Consider the following 22,820-nt stretch of genomic DNA (forward strand, 5'->3'; position numbering starts at 1 on the left):
GTGAATGGGAGTCTGATTTTGTGGACCCACAGAGAGCTTGTTTTCTTTGTATACCCAAATGAGCTTTATTTCCTTGTACTGTTCTCAGTTCTGAAACAGAAAATGTACCTGTATAAACCAAATCAAAATGTTTATTTACAATAACTTCCAGGTAGAAAACTCCCATGTCATGAATATAAAATGAAACAGCGCTGAGCAAATGCTGCCTCAGTTAATCTTTATTACCCAAAGGCCCATGCAAAAAAAAAAAAACTATCAGTTAAAGTGAATGCTATATTTAGAACATTTTCACTGCTTTACCCTGCTGTCAGACAGTCTTTTCCAACAGGTAATTGACGCTGTTATCACATCAGACTCCATTAACAAGAACAATAATTTTACTTAGCAGAACACTGGAGTTGCTGGTCTATCACTGCCTCAGTTAGTTAGTGTGTAAGGTAAGCGTAGCAAACATTCAAATATACCATATGCTCACACTGATATTGATTTTTAGGTGGTTTCAATAGATTTTACTGCGGCCATCCTCAGCAGTACATTGCTCTGCTTCCATGCTAGTAGATTTATCAAAAATGATAGCAAAGCAACAAAATACATTATTTAAGCACAGCAGAGACGTCAGGTCAACACGACAACGGTGTTTAACTATATATATTGTTAAATGTTACAGTTACAGCTAAAAATGACAACAGAAATCAACACGTTTGATGATTTTACATATGACTGTAACTGTTACCAGTTGCCAGTTATACCCAAAAGTAATTCTTGTTGTTACCATGACATCACGGTGATTCAGTCCATATTCAGAACACTCCCCTGGGTGCTCTCAGTGTTATACATTTTTCCCAATCTATTGTCTGTGGAGCAGCTCCAGACTTTATACCCCATGACATCACAAATTTGAGTTTTAGCACTCTAGTTTTTGGATTTTGGAGAGAGTTGTTCATGTTAACTAATCTTTTTGGACTGTCTTAGACGACAGGAATAACGTATGAATTTTGGAAATGAATGTAGTTCCCCTTTAAACAAACAATAAAACAATCCCCAATGCAAGATAACATCATATATAGTCTGTATTGTATTGCTGTAGCTCGCCAATGTGATTGTGTGATTGTTTTGTTTTTGTTTTTTTAATCTTGTGACTTTGATTGCGTTTAAGTACTGTGGGAAAGTTTGCCTTCAGGGCATCCAGTCGCCTTGTGGCTTTTTGGCATTTTCACCCAATTTCTGTTTTTGATAGCATTTATTTTCTCACATTAAATAATTTTACTTGGTGTTGATACTGTAGTCTAATGTAAATACTTCTTTATGCTATTGTATGTATTTTCATCTGATGTAATTTTATTGTTACAACTTGTTGCTTTTATTGTCGCTTGTCATAAAACAATAGCCTACATACGTGCTACGTAAATATAATGAACAAAACAAAAAACAGTTATTTCTAAAGCGATTCCGCGGGGTTTGTAATACGTCATGGGTAATGAAAAAAAAGGAGAAGGCACGATTTTATTTATAACAAAAGGGAAACTGCGGTCTCAGCTGTGTGTCTACGCTGTGTTCAACAGAAACCCTCCTCCCTGCCTCCTCCTCCTCCTCTGTCAGCCGCGCCTCCGCAGCCACAGCTGATGATGTCCAATCTTTTAGCCGCAGACGCTACGGAACTTAGCAAACAGCTAGCGGTGTAGCGTCGTTAAAATGTGTACGAGGTGTTAGCTGGCCGTCACATGAATGTACTGTTTTAGAGTTCAGTGAAGGTGTGTTGAGAGATATAGACGGGTCTTATAAATGTGCCAGGCTTCACCGGCGTTTTAGGACCACGCGTAGTTCAATGCTACTCACGTTAGCTAACTTGTGTAGTTTGACAGTAGGATCAGAGTGGTGTCTAGCTAACCGGGCTAACGGCTAGCTGGTTAGCTTCAGCACAACGTAGCTGGCTAATTAGCTGTCTGTTCTGTTAACTACTTCGGTCTGGCTCGACTGAGTTTGAGTGGTGCTGTTTTTCAAGCGATAACAACGTAAGTATGCGTTTCGGCTGAAAATGACATGTTATAGTTTAATAACGAAATGATAGGTGCGAGTTTGTGAGACTTGGTTTTCATTTGGAACTGCTAAATGTAACAGTGCCTGCTCGGTGGGTGGCTAACACGCTAGCCAGCTAACTGAAAATCTCCTGTTTGTCAACAATACTAAAATGTCTCAGTCAGTTAGGACAAGATGAGCTCAGTATTGATACAACTGTTACTGTGGCTGTCTACATAGTACACAGTAACGTACAACTCTAGATTGTAACAGGTATCGTATAGTAGCTACTTTGCTTGAGAGATAAAAAGCTAGATGGCTAATGCAGATTTTATTTACAGTTTTCACTATTTTATCTCTTTCAGACTCGATACTGATCTCATGGGGTGTGTCATCTCAGCTAGTTTTAAGCTTTGCTGCTGGCAGAACATGATAAGCTGTTAGACAGATAAATGTACAGCTCTGACCAATCTAACTTCAGGGATTGAATTTCACTTTTTCGGTTCTGTGTTGTTTCCACAGCCATGCAAGCCCTGGAAAAGAACCGGACCCGAGCCTTGGGCTGTCTATGATGCTCAGAGGTTTTTTTTCTTGCTTCACTTGACCCCTCCTGGTCCATTTAACCAGCACTGTATTATTACTCCTAAACCAAGCCCACATCTCTGCTTGGCAACACTATGATCATTCACGCTGACCCCACCCAGCTCACTGGGACAAGAATCCCCCAAAAACAAGCTCTTCAAATGATATGATAGTAGCCACCTGGATCACTTTTTGTGCTTGCAGGAGCCTTGCACGGGTTCTGCTCTTCCTTTCCTCCTCAAACTCCCTTTCTCCATTCTGGGAGACCCTTGCCAGTGTGGTCTCCGGCACAGGAACCATGGGTAACAGCTGTGTGTGCCGGGAGGATAGTGACTTGGAGGATCATCACCATGGATCTTCGAGGGCAACCCGAGGACAAGCTAGGCGGGTGGATCACGGTACAGGCGTGGGTGTTGATACTGTAGAAGCGCGGAGCAGTCGACCCAGGGACCCAGTGAGGCCTCCACGCAGAGGGCGAGGGCCCCATGAGCCAAGAAGGAAGAAGCAGAATGTGGATGGCCTGGTGCTGGACACATTGGCTGTCATCAGGACACTTGTAGACAAGTAAGTCTAATAAGAGTAGTGATATTATAAGGATTGACATGATGATGGGAGGAAGTGTCAGGGTGGTCTGTGCAGTTTTAAAAATTAGTTTTTCTATAGTTAAGTAAAGGTGTCAGCTGAGTTCAGCCAATACCAAAAACTATTAATGTCATTTACGTTAAGATACTTTAGCACCAGAGGCAGTAGTAATTAGATGTGGAGCAGCAGTAGTGCAGCTACAGTGCCCTGGAAACAAGTGTGTTTTAGCATGGCACACTTAGATCTTCTTTATCCTATTTTTTGTTTTCATAGTTTGATCAACTAGAGCAACTATATCACCCACTCCGCATTAGCTAACCATGAAACTCAAGCTCAGTTAAACTCATGCCCACTAGACTCAGAAAAATCATAGACATGAACGTCTTCCAACAGAAGCATCACATGAGGGTTGTTTTGTTGACACAAACATCACATGCATGACTGTTCGAAGGAGTAGTGGGTACACAGTGAAGACACGCCTTTGAGATGACAAAGTCCTGTGTGTTTTATGTGGAACAAACAGCACAGTACAAAATTTTGGGCAGAAGTCCCTACAGCACTTTAAGTCCCCCTAATTAGCATTCGTAAGCAGTTTATGAACATTTAACTGATGATTCATTAATCATTTAGTAAATGTTTGTAAACTGTTTATATGTTTTAAATGGGGACTTAAAGGAATCCTACATTGAAAATCACAAAGATGTTCTGTGTTCACTTAATAAGTTTCATTTAGGAAAACTGGCAATACAGCATGTGAACCAACTTAAGTAGTAGCTGAAATATCAACTAATGAATAACATTGTGGAGTCTGGTCAGAACACTGCAATGATTGCTGTTAAATTCACTCTCCATATTGTGCTGTTGTAAATTGTTGATTGTGCTGACTAGGTCACACCTGTCTGGCTGACAGTGTTATGGGTATCAAACTTCACTTTTAAAAAATATATCTACGATCATATCACTGTTTCACCCTTTGATGTTTTTACTGTAGAGCAACAAGGTGAAACAGCTGCACAAAAATTACACTTCCTGTCTTTTCTCAACATCGTCTTTGTAATCTAAACAAGGGTTGTGTTTTCTTGAGGTTCCTACAAGTATAATAGTGCAGTGTTTTAGTAAAGCATCACAAAGTAGCCTGCCTAAAACATAGAAATGTAAAGGCTACAACTTTGACAAAAAAGTCATATTGGGCCACACTGTAAAAGTAATGGCTATATGATGTCTGTCTTTATGCACATAAACTACAAAGTAAAACAGAACTGTTATTACATCATAAGTTATCTTTATTATTTATTTTGAGTGTGTGCTACAGTTGGCTGGTTCTTTATATCAGTAATATACTGTCAACAGACTGAAAACCTTGCTTATTCTTTTCAAAGGTGTCTTGAATGGTATTAAGTGGTCTAAGCAGCTGCCACAGGCCTTTGGTATTTACCTGTGGCTTCAAACAGTTACAACTCCTCAGAGAGAACTTTGTGCAAGTCAGTTTCCTTTATGTACTGTGTTTCCTCTCCTGATGTAGTGATGACTTGCTGCAATGATGTAACAAGATTTGTGTTGCCTGCGTAGATGCTGAAACACTTTCTTATCCTCCTCTTCCACTGAGCTATCTCTGGAGAAAAGCCATTCCGTGTGACGCTTTGGTGTTTTCAGCAATTTCATCAGCATTAGTTTGGCTGGCTTTGAGAACAAAGTATGAGCTGAATGAGTGTGTTCAGGGGATATCTAATTTTCATTAAAGATGAAAATATGAACATTGAAAAAGGGCCATGTAAATTAGAGGTAGTGAAGTCTGCTTTGGTTGTCTGGATATTAGTCTGGTCCTAGCAGCAGCAGACACGTTGTATGCCTATCTCCTCTCAGCCTGCCTTAATACAGGGGTCGTGTTAACCGGATATTCTCGGTTGTCGATATTGACCGGTTTTTTACTACAATGACCGGAAAATCTGAAGGCCGTCGGTCATTTTGACCGGTTGCAATTACCACCCCTGCCCACTTGGCGGCGGAGTGCACAGTTAGTGGTTTAAGTGGCTGCCATTTTCACACTGCAGAGAAAAAGTAATTCATCTGCTTCATATGGCGTTGCTGACATAACGGCCTGGACACACCAGATGCGATAGTGCCGCAGAAGTCCTGTGAGTATACTCGCAGGCACTTGACTGTCCACACAGGCAGAGCATTTCTCCTGCGCTCTCCGCGCTTGTTAAACATCGACTCCACTCGTCTGTTCCCGTCAGTACTCGTTTTTTCACTTCAACAGGTCATAACATGGGTAAGGCCATATTTTAATCGTTTTTTATAACGTAATAAGTTAATGATAATTTGTCATTGCATGTTCATGTATTGAGCGTGTTGGATAAACACTGAATGAATAGGGCATATTGTTCTGACCATTTTATTCATGTAGTTATGTCTGTAGGCTCAGTGACACAAAATTAAAATTGTAATAAAGTGATTATGGTATTGAAAAATGTGTTCGGTTATGCACTGTTGTGTTATTTTGAATTATAAACACGGTATTTTCTCCTCACATTCCTCAGTGCGTGCTGTTATTTTATTTTGAAAATTGGCCGGATTCTCTCGTTTTTTCTGTGTCCGACTTCCTGTTTGGTACAATCCGCTCTATCCAGCTTGACAGAAGCGCTCGCGGCTCGCGTGAAAAATAGACCAAACGCCGAACTGAAGTGCTGCGGTGTGTGGATGTGACTGTTCATCTTTTCGTTCATGTCCTTATTAATGCACACTTTATAACTTGCTTGTTGGATTTATTAAAAACGAACGATTGAAAACTAAATGTCTTTGAATATCTTTATTATCATTTAAAAACGAAAATTAAAATGACCAGTAAAAATAGATTATGACCAGATTTTTATGACCCTGTCGGTCAAAATGACAAGCGACGAAAAAGTCTAGCGCAACGTCTGCCTTAATAAGACACAATTTTCAGTCTCTTCCACGAACCAGGTCACCAAAGCATCTCTTATGTCCTGGCTTAGTGTTGAGTCTTCTGTATATCTTTACATGACTGTTCCTTTGAGTACAACAGTCCAGACTCAAAGTTCCTCTCCAGAGTCGTCTTTCACATACCCCTGTAGCTTTTCACTAGTTTGACCATTTATGCAAATGTGTGTTTACGAATTCTAGTTAAGCTATAGTTGACAGAAACAGGCCACTGTCTTCACCATGGCCTGTAAATTTTATGATCGTTTGATCTCCTCTTTTTCAGCATACTCTCTGTCTGATCCAGCCACTTCTTGAACAACCTACATCATTTATTTGTCAGTTAGAGATTTTTCTCTCCACTTCATTAACATTTACTCCAGCGCATTTTTTTCCCACGGAGTTGATCTGTAGTTTACCATTAAGCAAGACTGGTACAAGAAAAGTTGACCCAGCTCTGTTAATTAATAACTGCATTTTAAGGTTGAGGTTTAGTATTTGTGGCTGTTGTTACACTAATGCAATGGAGAAGGTTTGCATGCAGTGGTCCTTAGCACACGTGAACACACTAGTGTGCTAGTAAAGGTATTCTAAAAATGCTGCTTGCATGTAGTTACATTTCTTTGGGGACCAGGAGGAACTGTTATCGAAAGATTATGGTAAATGCTAACATCTCACTTCCTGCCTTAATATGAATACATAGCTGGTTTCATCTCTTTAAATGTGACTTTTCAGATTTTATCTGTTTTTACTGTTGTAGAAAAAGTATTTATTTTTTTTGTTATTGTTGAGGCAAAATGAGAGATTTGAAAACACTTTTAATAATTTGACTATGTATAGCCAAAATGATTATTCTATCAATCAAAAAAGCAACCAGCTGATTGATTGATTGATTGATTGATTGATTGATTGATAGATAGTAAATAAAATATTCAGTTGCACCTCTAATAGAATTGCCTTGGAGGCTGGTCCTCTAATATCATTCCCCATCTGTGTGTCAAGATCCTAAAATCTAACAGTGGTTGCAAGATGCAGCAAAATATTTCATTTTATGAGAATACTGATAAATGTTGCATCTTGAAAAACTGTCTTTTTTATACTTTGAAGGCCTGTATGAAACATGCATGTACATTTCCAAGAATTTGTTTACAGTTTGATTTGTAAATGAAAGCAGTTGAAGTTGTGTTGGCAATTTGAGTATGAAGCTGGCCGAAGTTATGGCTGTCAAAAGGAAAGCATTTTTCAGCTTGGGATGAGTCCCAACAAGCAACAGTCATAGCAGCAGCATCAAAAACAACACCTACTGAAGTAAATCCTTTACGCTTGCCTCAACCTCGCTGTGTGGTAACATAGTAATGTTACCATGGCCATGGCCATTACTGCAGTCGCAGAGAGACACAAAAGCATGAATCATTTGTTTGTAATATTTCAGATGCAGTGATTCACAGCTTACTTGCTGATTGAATAATCTTAATGAGAAGCACCACCTCTGTTTGTTCAAAGTATGCACATAAATAAACACATTTATCACAAAATATAGAGCAGAGTTTTTGATGTATAGCATTCAGGTGAAATGAAGAAGTAAGAAGCAGGCTATTGTCACATTCTGTCCAAACTTTTGTCTTTCAGTGACCAAGAGCCCCCTTACTCCATGATCACTTTGCACGAGATGGCAGAGACAGGTAAGGAAAAAATTAAAACACACATTCACACAGTGCACGTGGACTTAGTATAAGTACTTTGTCTTGTACAGAATACCCTAAGCAATGGGACTTAAAAGCACTTTTTGTGTATTTGAAACGAGAGGATCAGAGGTTATAAAATGGGAAACTTTAGGAACATTAGCTCTAATCAGTAACAGTAATAAGGTGAGGGGGGTAATATTGAAACCTTTCCTTGTTTGGCTCTTCATCATGTGCACAACTCTTCTAACAGAGTTTCTACGGATTGAAATAAAACTTTGAACTGCAGTGTAGCTGTACAGTTAAGGGGTTTCACAAATTATCCACGGTATTCATTATTTCTACTGACTGATGAGGGAAGAGTCCCAGGGTTTTGAACAGGTCTCTTCTGAATATGTTGTCCCATCCCCCTCAGGCTGAGCTGGTGGGTTGTTTTTGAGAACTGCTGAGGCAATGATATTACAGCAGCTTTGTAAGCAGCAGACAGTCGCAGTGCTCCTCCTCTGTTCTGTGACAGATTTTCCTACTTAGCGACTTTGACACCTCATTCAAGCCACTCTCTCCACAACATGTACATATATTTCAGTCATTGAAACGTGTGTTGTTCAAAGCACTTAACAGTGAGCATATTTGGTTTGGTTTGGGTTAAGCTGTGTTCTGTCATTAAGAAGAAACGCAGCTTTGAGAACAGAAATGTACAGATCATGTGCAGAAAAGCTGGGTGGGTTTGAATGAGGTTGATAATGGAGAAATGTTCACTGAAGGGGGCTGCGACACCACCTGTCTGCTGCTGACAATCCCACGGTAATATTGCTGCCTCAGCGTTTCTGTGACACACCCACTGGCCCAGCCCCGGGGTACGTTACATCACCTGGGGAAAGAACAAGTCACGAGTCACACTGCAGGAATCATGTGTTGATCACTACTTTATATTACTACCCCGATTCTGCATCTAAATAGAATTTAAATATTTTATTGTGAATGTTCCAGGTGGATATTTTTGCTAGTTTGTGCAGCAAGTGAATGAAATGTAATAGAATTGCTGTATTCTTAGTTTGACAGAGGGCTGGGGGATGTGGAGAAAAGCAAACATCACAATGTTGTTGACCAAAAACCTCAGTGTCTATATTGCAGTGATATTGTAGCGTTGACTATTGGTGCTTTCACAAAATATTTACACAATGAGATTTTGGATATATAAGTAACATGTATATAATGGCTAAGTGTGTAAAGGCAAATAATATAGCCAGAACTGTCCTGGACTGTCCCAAATACCATTTTAGGGGCTTCAAATCCTCGGGGATAATGTGAATTTTCAAAGCTTCAATATTAAAATTGGAAAAAAATCACTGTTTTGAATCCAAAATAGGTCAATTGTGAGATTTGGTGTGGGGGGGTCTGTGAGGACAGAGTCACAAGGGAGTTAAATAACAAAAACAATTAACTCACTATCTCTGCTTGCCTGTGTTATTTATTTTTGTTATGTATTGACAAAATGCCAGTATTTGCGTGTGCTAACTCTTACAGTAAGAAATGGCCAACAAGACACAGTTGAATGTTTACATGTTTCAAAATAAATGAAAAAATGTACATAGTTAACTAAATTGGACCTGCATTACTTATGGTGTAGTTAAACACTATGCTTGTTACAGTAGCCTAATTATGTTGCCTGAGAAGGGGACAGATGCCAGGCTCACTGAAAATAACAGGAGGGAAATTAAAATTACCTTGTCGCAGTTCTTGTTGTCGTTGTAGTGGTTGTGGAATCAATTTATTAACGTTATAACATTTCTATGCCCTGTCTTCTAATTGACTAAACAGAAGTTGCTATAGCTATAAAGAGCAGAACCACATTATTTTTTTTAGCTGCAGTGTCATACAATTTACCTAAATTCAATTTTGCAACCAGACCTGAACACTCTTGACTGCTTTTCTTTAAGTGCCTTGAATTGATGTCCCCCTTACATTACTTTTGTAGCAGTAACATAACATTATTATAGGCCGAATTTTTCCCTATGTCCCCATCCTGTAATCAACTGCAAATCTACATTGTGAAGCTTGAGAATAAAAAAAAAACATCTTCCTGGAGGGGCATGCCCCTGGACGCTCCCAGAGGGTTTACCCCTAATGATTTTGCACCCCTGTCAAACACTTATTTGGATGTCAGTTACCATGGCAGCTATTGAAGCTTCGAAGCATATGGGTCAGCTCTAGCTATAACAGTTTGGTGAGTTCAGAAAATTGTCGCCTTACTATGAGGCACCCTTTAAAACCAGGAAAAGGCAATATTTTTGCCATAATATGATATTACTGTATCTAAAATCAAAGATGATGTCTCGTCATATATCACAGTATCAATATAATATGGATATACTGTGCAGCCCTAGTTTGATAGTAACTTACAGGTCTGATTCTTAGTCCGGTTTTTGTCTATTTAAAGCTTAAGTTGATGTTTGTGTGAGTTTGCTTCTTGTGCATATGGCGAATGATGCTCTCATGCTGTGTATTTGTGTGTATGCCGATGAATTCTTGTGTTTGATCCTTGTGTCATGCACATATGGTGTTTGATGCTCACATGGCGTGGTGTTGTGTGGTTTGACAACAGCCAAGTCGGGTATTAGCTTGCAGATATTGAACCCTGAAGGCAGCCAAGCAGCAAGTCAGTCAGCCAGCCAGTCACTTTCTGTTTGACATGTGCCATGATGTTACATTATTCATCAGCCAGTTGGCTGGCGCTGTTATAAGTGATAGCTTGTGTGTGAGAGAGAGAGTGTTTCTTACTGAGTCATCTAATGGACAGGAAATGGACGTTTTAGTATTTATGCTGCACCTGATACTCATAATGCTGGAGCCTGTCTCACAAAGTGATTTCGGCACATGTCAATTATCTTTGAGTAATCTGGTGTCATTGGGACTAATTATGGCAATTCCTGTATTTTTGTGTAATTTGTGTTAGTATAATTAGAGAACATAACCAACACAAACAAGGGAGCCAAACAGGACCAAGGAGGAGAAACATCTGAATGGTCAGATAAATTTAATCCATCGAGTCTCAAATTAATCTTTTCCTCTCTTCTCCCCCAGATGACGGTTGGCTGGAGGTTGTCCAGTCTCTGATTCGAGTGATCCCATTGGACGATCCGCTTGGCCCTGCAGTGATCACCCTTCTATTGGATGAGTGTCCCCTGCCCACCAAGGTTAGTGGCTTACGTGTGTGTACAGAGTCATTCGGGGTAATGCATTTAAAATAATCTGACCCTTTGCCTAGAATTTTCTTATCCCAGAACCGAGCAAAGCCAGACCCAGCCCTGGCCCCTCTCTTTGCGTCTGCAGCTCTAATTAGAAAACAAATCGTTGTCTTCCTCTTTCCTATGTTTTTTTCTGTATTCTGGTGATTGTGTGTGATTAGTGAATTGCTGTGGTCCTCAATTTTTAACACCTCAAGGAACTGGCTTGTAATTGAATCATGTTTTCATTTGGCCTCTGCTGTCCACCCCCTCTGTCCCACACCACCTCCTTTTTTCTCCTTTGGACAAATAAAATCTGGTTAGGACCCCCTGCTTCTCGATCCAATGTAACCTGAGGACAAAGGACATACTATGACACCCCGAGCAGTATGAACTCTGTTCTTTCTCCATTATTCAACAGAAATGTCCACCTAACAAAACACATTTTGCAGGTTTAAAATATAAAATATAAAGCTTCGAACACACAGCAGCTACAAACAGGAATAAAAACACTCCTTGCCTGCAGGTGGTGCATTAAAGTAGCACTGGCTGGACTTGAACTGCAAGTATGATACTGTTGGCACTACAGCTCAGCTGTTGAATGATATTGTCTGATCCTGGTTGGTGCTGCATCAGTGACACTTTGGCCCTGTTAATAACGTAAATTTACTTTACTGGACATGGTTTTCTTTACCAGCTGTTGGTCCAGAGAATCACCTCTGTCTTCTCCGCTGGCAGTAGTTGTATTTTTCCCACACTAAACTGAATTAGTTTGTATCTTGACTTCTTTGGGGGCATTTGAAAATCACAGTCATGTGTCATTGGTTTTGAGAACATGTGATTGAAACTGTAATAATTCATCCCTCATTCCTCTTCAACTTTTTGATTGTTTGATAGGAACTGTGTGTATGTGACTCTCATTAGAGTGAACTGCTCCATCTCCTCTCTCCAGGATGCTCTCCAGAAACTGTCTGACATGTTGAGTCTGAGTTCGGCTGTAGCACGACAGGACGCTTTAAACCCTGCTAAACACAGAAACACCACAGCTGTCCTAGGATGCCTGGCAGAGAAACTGGCTGGTACAGTACACATTTACAAATGTGATATTTATAATCCTTGAGTCAGTAGTCTTGTTATTAACTTATTATGAACTTGACATTCAAGCTCACTACAAACAAATGATTATAAGACACAAAAAGGCTGCATGTTAATCAACCTGCAAGGACTTTACATTAACCTTTGCTCAAGTACTTATCCTTTAGTAAAAGGTAAGTTTTGTTTGGAGGTAATTTTACTGTTATTGTTACTTTAACCAGAGTAAGACAGAGTCATGGAGGGTGTTTGTGTCTTTAAGTGTGCAGTTTGGTGGTACACTGAATGGTCAGTTGAGACTTGTTTAGCTCAGTCATTCAGTATTCTTGGAATCAATAAGCAGCTTCCCTCAAAGTTAGGAAAACACAGTCACTTTCTGAACACCTAGTCTTATACTTTGTCCTTGTGATATTAAGCTATTTACACAATGTTTTGTTTTGTTTTTTAAGGTCCAGCTAGTATTGGATTGTTGAGCCCTGGAACCCTTGAGTACCTTCTAGAGAGCCTGGTGAGCCAACACACTCACTCACTCACTCACTCACTAGTCTGCATGTCTATGAATAATTTTGTGGAAAGGTGTAAGATTAAATTACTTGATTTTTATTTAGGGCATCAGGGCTTGACGCTAACTTTTTTCCCAAGGAGCACATGTGCGCCTAAGTTGAAAAAGTAAGGAGCGCACAAAGAACTTCAGGGGCACAATGTAAATTGATCAAATAATGTGTTTTCCATAATAAACGTGATGCAAATAGACATTTACAAGCAAAATTATTTAATGAATTTGTATACAAAATGTACAGAAAGGTAAAATCATCAAGTTTTGAACAAATATTGAAATTTAATTTGGTCTTTAATGTGATCTTATATATATTATCTTTGCAATATGATTATCTTATAGCCTATAATGTTCAGTGTTTCCTCATCCCTCAACTGGGACCCATGGTACAATACCAGTGAAAGTATCATGGTTCTGTGGCAGATGTGCCTTTTGTCATTTATAAAAAGATAAATCACTTTTCTATAATACATCAATGATATTTCAATGGAATAAATTACTTATTGACTTTTTCATACTTCAAAAACAGCATCAATAAGTGATTAACATAGGGTGGATCAAAATAAATAAATGAAATAAAAATCAACCAGCCACCCTCCTCCCCTGACAGTCCCTTCATAAGTAACGAACAGTCCCTAAAGTTTCTCCTCTGATACACCACATACTGTGTGCCCCCATGGCTCAGCTGTTCAGGTGCTTTTGGGCAGTCATGACAACAAGTTATTCACCTGGAGCCAGACTTCTTCGCCGGTAAGCCGTTATAATGCGCCGCCGTATTTGACAGGAATACGTATTCCTGTCCGTGTCTGTGACCCCCGTTCAACCCACAACCGGTGGGATTCGCCGTTACTGTTTATCGCCACACTGCCGTATTTTACTCTGTCCGTCACCGCACGCTGTTTGATTGCGTTATCAAAACACGCTGCTATTATTCGGCCTTGTTTTTCACTTATTCCACCGAATACCGAATGTGTGTTTTTTTGCAATATTCGGCCGAATATATTCAGTGCATCCCTAAATAGGAGCCTTCCCCCACTCCCCTCACCGCTGCTCTCCTCACTATACTGGCTGCTGCGCTGTGCAAGTGCACAGATGTCTCAGAGTGGTGGTGCATTTGCAAAAATGTTTTGAAGTAGCAGCAGCGAAGGCATTCATTTAGCAGCGGTGTGTCGCTAACGTTAGTATTGTAGCCTATAGACTTAAATCGTGTGACTTTAACATATCAACCCGCTCACATTTTGGATGCATTCAGGTTTTTATTACCAGTTGATTCAACACCAGTTAATCCGGCACAGCGGCAGAGCTGCGTGGTGCGGCCGGTGTGGATGACACAATCGGTTAACATGGGCGCCGAAAGGAAACTGGCTTCACTTCTCGGCGCTTCCGCGGGCGGTGTGTTTCTTGACCGTGTCACACAGGGAAGAGGGAAGAGGGAAGGCGGCTGGAGTTCCTTCAACATTTGCAGTTAGATTATCATATTTTTTTATTGACAAAAATATAGGCTGCATCGGCTGATTTTTTTATGCGAACACGTGCCCCTAAATATTTTTTACAGTTAGCACACACCTATTTTTAGTCGCAAATGTGAGTGAAACGCTCGCACTGTCGAGCCCTGGGCATGTTAGTGGTGGATGTTGTGTTGGAGGGGTCATCACTTTTCTTGTGATACATCAGCAGCCAAGCTACTTTTTCATTTACAAAAAGCCTAAACCCAATCAAAAACGTTGTTGTATCCTGCTTCATGCTATACAAAGATTAGACGAGATATTGACTGTAAATGCAGCGTTAAGATATCAATAAGCTTCAAATGATCGATAGTGGAAAGTCAGTTGGTAGTTTTTATAAATGACTTCCAAATTTGTGGAATTGGAAGTTATTTGGAAAATCATTTGATGTCCAACCAGGAGTATCTGTTTTTCACCACTCTATTATTACTTCTCACATTATTTTTATTAGTCATCAGACAAGAACCTCATTGTTTTCTAATCCACCCTCGTTGATGGGCTTTGTCAGAGCCATATTGAATTGTTTTATAGTGATTCAATAAAAGGCAGTTAAAAACTTTAGTGGAAAAACACTATAAAACTGTCTCTAAGGAAAAGCCTTTCAGTTTTGCCTCTGACAATGTCTGTAATATGAAGTAGTTGCAACAAGTGTTGCGGAAGACTTTGTATAGAAAGGAAGAGTGAGTACCGAAATATGTCTAGTGGATACATTTTATGTACATGACTGTAAAGGACTTCTAAGTCATGCTGGAGCTAACAGATGTTTGCGGGCAAATGTTCTCAGCAGAGTTTATTCTGAAAGGTTGGAATAGTGAAAGGTTTATAGTCAGTAAAGTAAAGTGAAGTCATTGTGAAATTTTGACATAGCTGTCAATTGCAAAACCCTCAACCCCCTTTGTTTCATCGAACCTGTGTTAGCATGCTGCTGGAAGCATGCTCACTGTGACATCATAACAAAAGGTCTAGTTATATCTGAAAGCAGAGTGGGGGAGGACTTGGCCACTGAGTTCTCTGAGGAAACCTGGCAAAGAGCTATCAAAAAAACACATACAACCGCAATCCGTGTCAGACCCGGATTGTTGCAGTATAAGGTACTTAACCGCCTGCACCTCTGTAAAGCCAAACTGGCCTAGATATACCCTGGTTCAGACCCAAAGCGTATAAGATGCCATCAGGTCCCTGCTTCCAGACCATACCTTTTGAACATGTCCAAAATTGTACGGATACTGGTTAGAGATTTTTAACACGTTCTCCTACTTATGTAAAAACAAAACAATGTTGACCCAGATCCTGTCATTGTAACATTTGGGGTTGTCCCTAGCAACAGCGGGATATCCAGACATCAGTCAGATCTAATAGCATTCTCAACATTACTAGTCCACTGGTTTATTCTTCTTAGCTGGAAATCCCCCACCCCTCCATCTCAGTCACACTGGATTCATGAGGCAATGTCAGTTCTCAAACTAAAAAAACAGTCAGATGCAATGTCAAGGGGCTCCTTGAAAAGGTTCCAAAAACCTTGGCACTCCTTTATAGACTATTATGCAATAAATTTAATGCAGACAATTTCGATTAGTAGCCCTCCTCATCTCTACCATCCGTTCGTCATCTTTTCTCTCTCTTACTTTCTTACAATACCTTAATATAAAACATTTTGAAATAAAAAGGGCATAGTTGTATGATATGTGTATTGTAATTGTATGTTTGTGTGAAAGGAAATGTTTCTAGGTGGTCAAAATAATATCCTGAATGAGAGCACAAACTGATAACCATTTCTTTTCTTTCTTCTCTGTAAATCTCCCTCCAGAGCTCTGAGGCCCACCCTACTGTCATGCTGTTTGCTCTCATTGCTTTGGAGAAGTTCTCCCAGACCAGTAGGTTCACTCATTATATTTTATTGCCAATTCATATTAAAGATTCATTATGAGACAGGTGAAAATTAGTAACTACCTTTCAAAAGAGCACCAAAATGAGATATAATGTGACCTTATCAAAGGAATTAGCAAAGAGACCTGCATTGCCATGACAACAGGCATGTCCAGTGTCTTAACCTCTGCTTTCTGCTACTTCTCTGGCGGTGGTTTGTTTGCATTGGCATATGAAATATTATGCTGTGAGGTCGAGACAGAGATGTGCTGTTCCTCCAATGTTCATGTCCAAACCAATATGTGAAATGCTGATTGGTTGCTAATGCAAAATTGTGGTGCTGAAGCATTTGAATACTTATGTTCCCAGTAGTCCCCACCAGCCAACTGTATCCATCGGTTTATATTACATTTCTGCAACTTTTTTCTACAATGTTTCACACCAACTTGTTGTGATTTTTTTGAACTGGCCTTTACTCTTAATCCAAACATTGCCTCCCCCACATGGGCCTTTCAAAACAGATTTCACTGAAGACACAGTTTTATTTTGAGATTTGTTGGACCGTTTAAACACACATGCCTGGTGCATCTTCTTGCCCTCAGGTGAGAACAAACTGACAGTGTCTGAGTCGTGCATCAGCAATCGACTCGCTGTTCTGGAATCGTGGGCAGAGCATCCTGACTACCTGAAGAGGCAGGTCGGATTTTGCTCACAGTGGAGCCTCGACAACCTGTGTGAGTAGCCCCGAGTTTTCAACATTGTATGTTTGTGTAGGGCCGCATGATACAATATCTTTGATTAGGTATTTGTCTGCATGAGTTGCTGAATAAATAAATGTGATAATATTTACTGTGTCGTCCTCCATACAGTCCTAAAGGACGGTCGTCAGTTTACCTACGAGAAGGTCAACCTTACCAATATCAATGCCATGCTCAACAGCAACGATGTCAGCGAGTACCTCAAGATCTCCCCCACCGGACTAGAGGTTAGTTTTATTCAAGAATGAACAGTAACAGATCAACTCATTTGCTTGATAGAAATGTTTCTCACAAGCGTTCATTATAAAATGCTCCCCTCCTCAGGCACGATGCGATGCCTCGTCCTTTGAGAGCGTGCGTTGTACATTCTGCGTGGATTCAGGCGTTTGGTACTACGAGGTGACGGTCATTACATCAGGCGTGATGCAAATCGGATGGGCCACCAAGGACAGCAAGTTCCTCAACCATGTACTCATCTTCAGTTTCTGCACCGTTGAGCTTTTACAAATTCTGTGTAGTCACACATTTGAGCGTTTTTTTTATGTGTGTATGTGTGTTACAGGAGGGTTATGGGATTGGAGACGATGAATACTCATGTGCGTATGATGGCTGCAGGCAGCTCATCTGGTACAACGCTCGCAGTAAACCTCACTCTCACCCCTGCTGGAAGGAGGGTATGCACTACGCACAGACACAGCACTACTATTTTTTCTGTTTCTCAACCACACACTTCAAACAAAGTTCATTGTCAGTCTGAACAGTAGGAGGGGACACCACGCATTTAAATGTCAGACTCATTTGTTTAGAAATTGCTTTATTGTTTTTAGTGTCTCTGGAGTGTTTTGTGATTTTTAGCACCCACGCACTATTGTCACCGCCTGCATTCAGGCACCGATTTACCTCCCACATGGACTATCAGATAATGGTAACAATAGCACGCCAAGATTAAACTCTGCTGTATCCCATGCCCTGTTTAGGAGATGCCATCGGCTTCCTGTTGGACCTCAGCAAGAAGCAGATGATCTTCTATCTGAATGGACATCAGCTGCCACCAGAGAAACAGGTCTTCTCCTCAGCCACGTAAGTCCACACACGCTGTCATCTCCTTAATGTCTTTTTTTTCTATGGTTTTTGTTCTATGACACTAGTTTCAATGATTGTTCTCCCCCATGAACTTTGTCTTTTTTCCCTTCTTCCTCCCTTCTTTCCTGTATATGGATCTTCTTTCTTCTGTCCCCTTCTCAAATTAACCCCTATCTTTCCCTTCTGTGTCCGTCAGGTCCGGTTTCTTTGCGGCAGCCAGCTTTATGTCATACCAGCAGTGTGAGTTTAACTTTGGGGCCAAGCCTTTCCGTCACCCACCTTCTGTCAAGTTCAGCACCTTCAATGACTTCGCTTCACTGCTCCCCAGTGAAAAGATCATCCTACCCAGGTAAAAAATGATGCTGGTCCTTTAAGTGTCTAAAATATACTACGCTCTGAGCATTTGGAAAGGCACCAGTATGCAATCTGTTGTCTTAACCAGCTGTCCTCTGACTAGTGAATCATTTGTTTGCATACAGCATCCAACACGTAGGTATGGCATGATAGAAAATGACTCATCTTTTGGATTTCTACAGTGTACAGAGAGTATTTTCATCTCATTAATTTGTTGGGCACATTAAAGCCGCTGTTTAGACGTTTCATAAATGCATGCACTAGTAAAAGGACTTTGTTAATATCGATTAGAGCAGCAGGCCTGTCTTTTGGCAGGCACTTAATTATGGCTCTATTCAGTTTAGGGTTTCTAGGAAATCATGCAATGATACTCTGTAGCACCAAAATTTAATGCACCTATCAACACTTCTTATTACTCAAATGAATAACATCTTTGTGAAGCTCAAAATGATCAGATTGTGTTGGCTGTCAGAAAGTTGTTGACTCAGATCTGTGGCAATCCCGTGCAACAGCACAACCTGAAAAATTCCCTTTGCTGAATCAAGAACTCTTTAACGCAGTGTCAACAAAAACCTGGACATTATAATCTTGACAAAGAAAGAATTTATTTCAGGGTTGTGTTATTGGATGGAACCGCTCTCCAAATCCCACTTCGTTTTGTTAGCCGTTTAGTTAGTCCACTGTTCCAACAATCACCAACTAAGGTTTGGTTGAAATAAATCCTTAATTCATCAAGTTAGATGTGTGTCTGTCTGCTATTGTAGTTGTTTACAGTCCTGTAACATTATCCACCACTGGCAGTCAGTTCACCTGCCTTTTCCATCTGTAGACACTGACCTGTAGTGAAGCATAGTGTGCACTACATACAATACACTGTTAATACAGCATCTCAATATGTGTTTGATAGAAAGAGAAGCATTTGTATTTTTGACATTATTGAAAAGTCTTACTGTCTGGATTTCTGAATACTGTGGTATGCCTTAATACCCTAACATCGCACAAGCCTAACACACAGTTAACAAATTAATGTTAAATTGATAAATGAGCATAAATACATACATGTTGGGCTATTTTGGCAGCTTGGTAAAATTACAGTATTGTGCTTTTAGATTCATGATGGCGCCAACAGTAAAGATACTGCAATACATCACTCGCCTACATCCTGTATTTGGAAGTTCAGTTGTCAAAGCTTTGAAATTAAGTTGTTTCACTTGCCATAAATATTTATTTACATTAGTAAGAGGCCAGTGTAATTTGTTCAAATTCAGACCTGCCACAGTGCAAGTACATCAAGTTGATTTACCGTGCCTAGTTTTCATCACTGTGCACAGAAAAAGCTGCTTTAAATACAAGTCTGTGTGTGTTTGCATGTGTGTGTTTCACAGACACCGGCGTCTGGCCTTACTAAAGCAGGTTAGCATCCGAGACAACTGCTGCACGCTGTGTTGTGATGTCATGGCTGACACGGAGCTGCGGCCCTGTGGACATGGGTATGTGTGCACAAACAATGCTTAAAAGTTCCAAACTATTTAGACAGTTTAAATATATCATAGGCCCTTTCCCTTCTGTCTGGCATTTTCTATGAATGGATAATAAAATCTTCATGTATGTTGCCCCTCCCCATCTTCCTCCAGTGGTATGTGTATGGAGTGTGCCTTACAGTTAGAGACGTGCCCCTTGTGCCGCCAGGACATCCAGACCCGCGTCAGACTCATTGCACATGTCTCCTGACAAACCTCCTGCCCCTTCTCCAATACGGAGAGGCACACAAGCCCTACAGCCTCCTCCTCCTCCTCTAATCCCCTCTCACCCAGCGGGGCTGTGAGGACGGTGCCACAATGTTGTGATGATACCAGAACTGTGACTTCTGGTAAGAGGAGGCGACGATGGAGGGGTGAAGAGAAGAAAAAGAGGAGATGAGAGGAGGGGAATTTAAACCACAGCTGGATCCCCAGGAGCTTTCTCCCATTTACCTCCATCTCCTCTTTTGTATCCTTCTGACAACTCACTGCAGACACTGGGCCAAGAATCATCAACTTTCTACCAACAGTGTGTACTTCAGACAAAAAGAGCAGAAGTGAGGAGCAGAAACAATTCAATGAGATTACAGACCGGAACCAACCTCTTATCTGCAAGCCCCTGCGTAGTTATCAGACATCCTTTCTATGATACGAGGATCCCACTGCGCTTTCAGCCTAGATGCTACTACTATTTAATCCCATCATCGTCATGCACATGTCTGCAGATCTGAAAGGGCTGGGTAGCAGAAAAGAAAAACAGCCTGTAGTACAGTATTAAACCCAAGGTACAGATACATTTGAGATGAATCTCATTTCATGTTTTTGGGTATAAATATGCGACCTATGATGTTCTCGAGGTAGCATTTTCATTCTTCTTTCTCAAAGTTATATCTAGTTTTTTGGTCAGCTTTACTGTCTGTACTGATTGATCCCCCACTGGTAGGGTTTGCCATTGGGAAAAATACATCTTAAGGTAAAATGTCAGACTTTTCTCTTTGTGTCAGAAAGCTTTAAAGTTGCAAAATTATTGCTAGAATTCAGTTTTCTGATTTGGTTTACAAAAGCAAATTTAAAAAAGCAATTCAGCTGTCTCCCGACAGAGAATGTTAATGACAAAATTCTTGTTTTACAGCCCATTAAAAAAAGAAAAAAAAAAAAAAAAGTGACTTGAATCTGAAGTGACTGATATTTTAAGCTCACCTGACCCTGCTGCTTTTTGTGTTGTTTTGTCTTAGCTCAGATGTTGATATTTCCTCAGTCTCAGTCATGTATGTAACAACCACAACAAATAGATACAGAGATTAGAATTTGCAGAAAGCCTGTCTTTAAATGAAATCACGTTTTCTCCCTAATCATAAGTGCTTATGTTTGAAGAGCCAGTGAGGGGGAAGTAAACAACCTAATTTCCACCGCCACCTTCTGAGTTTATCTGGGATTGCTTGATTGGTGCTAACAATTCGGCAACAACTTGTAATGCAGCTACACCATGAGTCAAGCTCAACTGAGGGGCAGCATGAGTAAATATGTCTTAATTTTTGTTTGTAATGACAAACACATGCGTCTGAATGAAGACGACTATTTTCAATCCTCAAGATGTGATTTAATTTTGTTTTATAAATGATGGTGAATGCTGATGTAGAAACTTGGTTGAGAGATACAACAGGTTTTGTTGATTGACAGTGTTGTATTAGCCGATTATTAAATTGTTCAAAACAAATGTGACATGTTTAAGTGAATCGTTTTTCCTCAGTATCAGTTTACTAAATATCCCTGGGTTATTTTGGGTCTGATTTGGCAGTGTAATATTTGATATGAATTAGCAAAGAAACTACAGTACCCACAACACAGTGAAATGACCGAGAGAGTGTATGTTTCAGTACAGGGGGAAAAATGTATTTATGTTTCACTTGCTACAAATCACAGCATACAGAATTGATCTTGTAAGAACAAGTTTGTCAGATTGGAGGTGCATCTTCCAATTTATCTTTCAGAATGGGTAAATTGTGGTTTCCCTCTTTGTGCTTTATGTAACATAGCACACCTTTGCTCTCATTTAGCCATTTTCCATCTTTCTCCCTCTGTCTTTAAAGGAACCTCATGTTTCCTCTCTGTCTTTCTGTCCATCCTTTACTTGAAGCATCTCTGGGTTGACTGAATGACATTTGTATTTTTGGAACAGGTGACAAATTAGGACTCAATAGAATCTATTTGTACAATTAGAATAAATGGATGCACTATATAATTTTAAATTTATTTTGGTCAAATTATTTATGAAAGAGTTACTACTCTACCAAATTGCTTGAACAGGATCTGTAAAATCATTCAGATGATACTAACATGATATCGAAAAGGTAACATGCGTCTCTCTCAGTCGGACAAAAGACTGGTCTGGTCACTGTTTGCTATCTTGTATTTCCTGGAGCACCTTATACTGTACATGCAGGTGAGAGAAATTACACATTTGTCTCTGCGATTGGAGATGAAGTTCAAGACTGTAAAGAATAAGTTGTGGGTTGTATTTAAAACATCTATAAAGGAATTTTGCCCCAGAGTTCCCAAAGATGTGATTGAAGCGTTGTTGTTTCCTGGATTGTGATATTTGTAATAAATGTATGTTCATGTGATATATATTTTTTGTATGATTGTTTATTTACACGTAAAATTTTCTCTTTGTCTCAAAAACCGAAGTGAAAACAATCTGATATTTAACATTAGCTTTCCATTTGTTATTACAGAAAGACTTGGTAACACGTGCAAGTAAACAAAATGTGTTTATATGTGATATTTCAGATGTTTGTTGTTTTTTTTAAAGTGGGGTTGTTTGTGGTACTTATCCATAGACAGTATTGTACAAACAATAGATGTCAGTCGGCAAGCCCACAGTAGTAGATGTAGGCTGGAGTCCTGCTGTGGAGGAGTCTGCAACAAAACATATTTTAACCACCTTAAAAAAACCATCCCACATAAAAAAAAATCATTGTCAGTTTAAGTGTATTCTATATCGAAAGTATTTTCACTGCTTTACCTTAATGTCAGACAGTGATTTAACATCACTGA

General features: G+C 39.9%; 1 protein-coding gene across 1 annotated transcript; it reads left to right on the forward strand.

The window, feature by feature from the left end:
• The first annotated feature begins 1,605 nt into the window (after positions 1 to 1,605).
• rspry1 (ring finger and SPRY domain containing 1) lies at positions 1,606 to 22,391 on the forward strand. The gene is made up of 15 exons (XM_050073397.1): positions 1,606 to 2,012; positions 2,539 to 3,162; positions 7,750 to 7,802; positions 10,887 to 10,999; positions 11,982 to 12,108; positions 12,571 to 12,629; positions 15,990 to 16,056; positions 16,651 to 16,782; positions 16,918 to 17,033; positions 17,131 to 17,274; positions 17,369 to 17,480; positions 17,784 to 17,886; positions 18,086 to 18,238; positions 19,629 to 19,733; positions 19,878 to 22,391. The coding sequence occupies exons 2-15, from the start codon at positions 2,765 to 2,767 to the stop codon at positions 19,972 to 19,974; spliced, it is 1,779 nt and encodes a 592-aa protein (XP_049929354.1). The 5' UTR covers positions 1,606 to 2,012; positions 2,539 to 2,764; the 3' UTR covers positions 19,975 to 22,391.
• Positions 22,392 to 22,820: the final 429 nt, after the last annotated feature.

This window comes from Epinephelus moara, chromosome 20 (assembly GCF_006386435.1).
Source record: "Epinephelus moara isolate mb chromosome 20, YSFRI_EMoa_1.0, whole genome shotgun sequence".
NCBI classification, from domain to species: domain Eukaryota; kingdom Metazoa; phylum Chordata; class Actinopteri; order Perciformes; family Serranidae; genus Epinephelus; species Epinephelus moara.

Coding starts and splice junctions, on each gene's coding strand:
- rspry1 (XM_050073397.1), top strand. CDS start 2,765: ATGATAGTAGCCACCTGGATCACTTTTTGTGCTTGCAGGAGCCTTGCA. Junction 3,163..7,749: donor ATCAGGACACTTGTAGACAA/GTAAGTCTAATA, acceptor TTTGTCTTTCAG/TGACCAAGAGCCCCCTTACT. Junction 16,057..16,650: donor GGAGAAGTTCTCCCAGACCA/GTAGGTTCACTC, acceptor TCTTGCCCTCAG/GTGAGAACAAACTGACAGTG.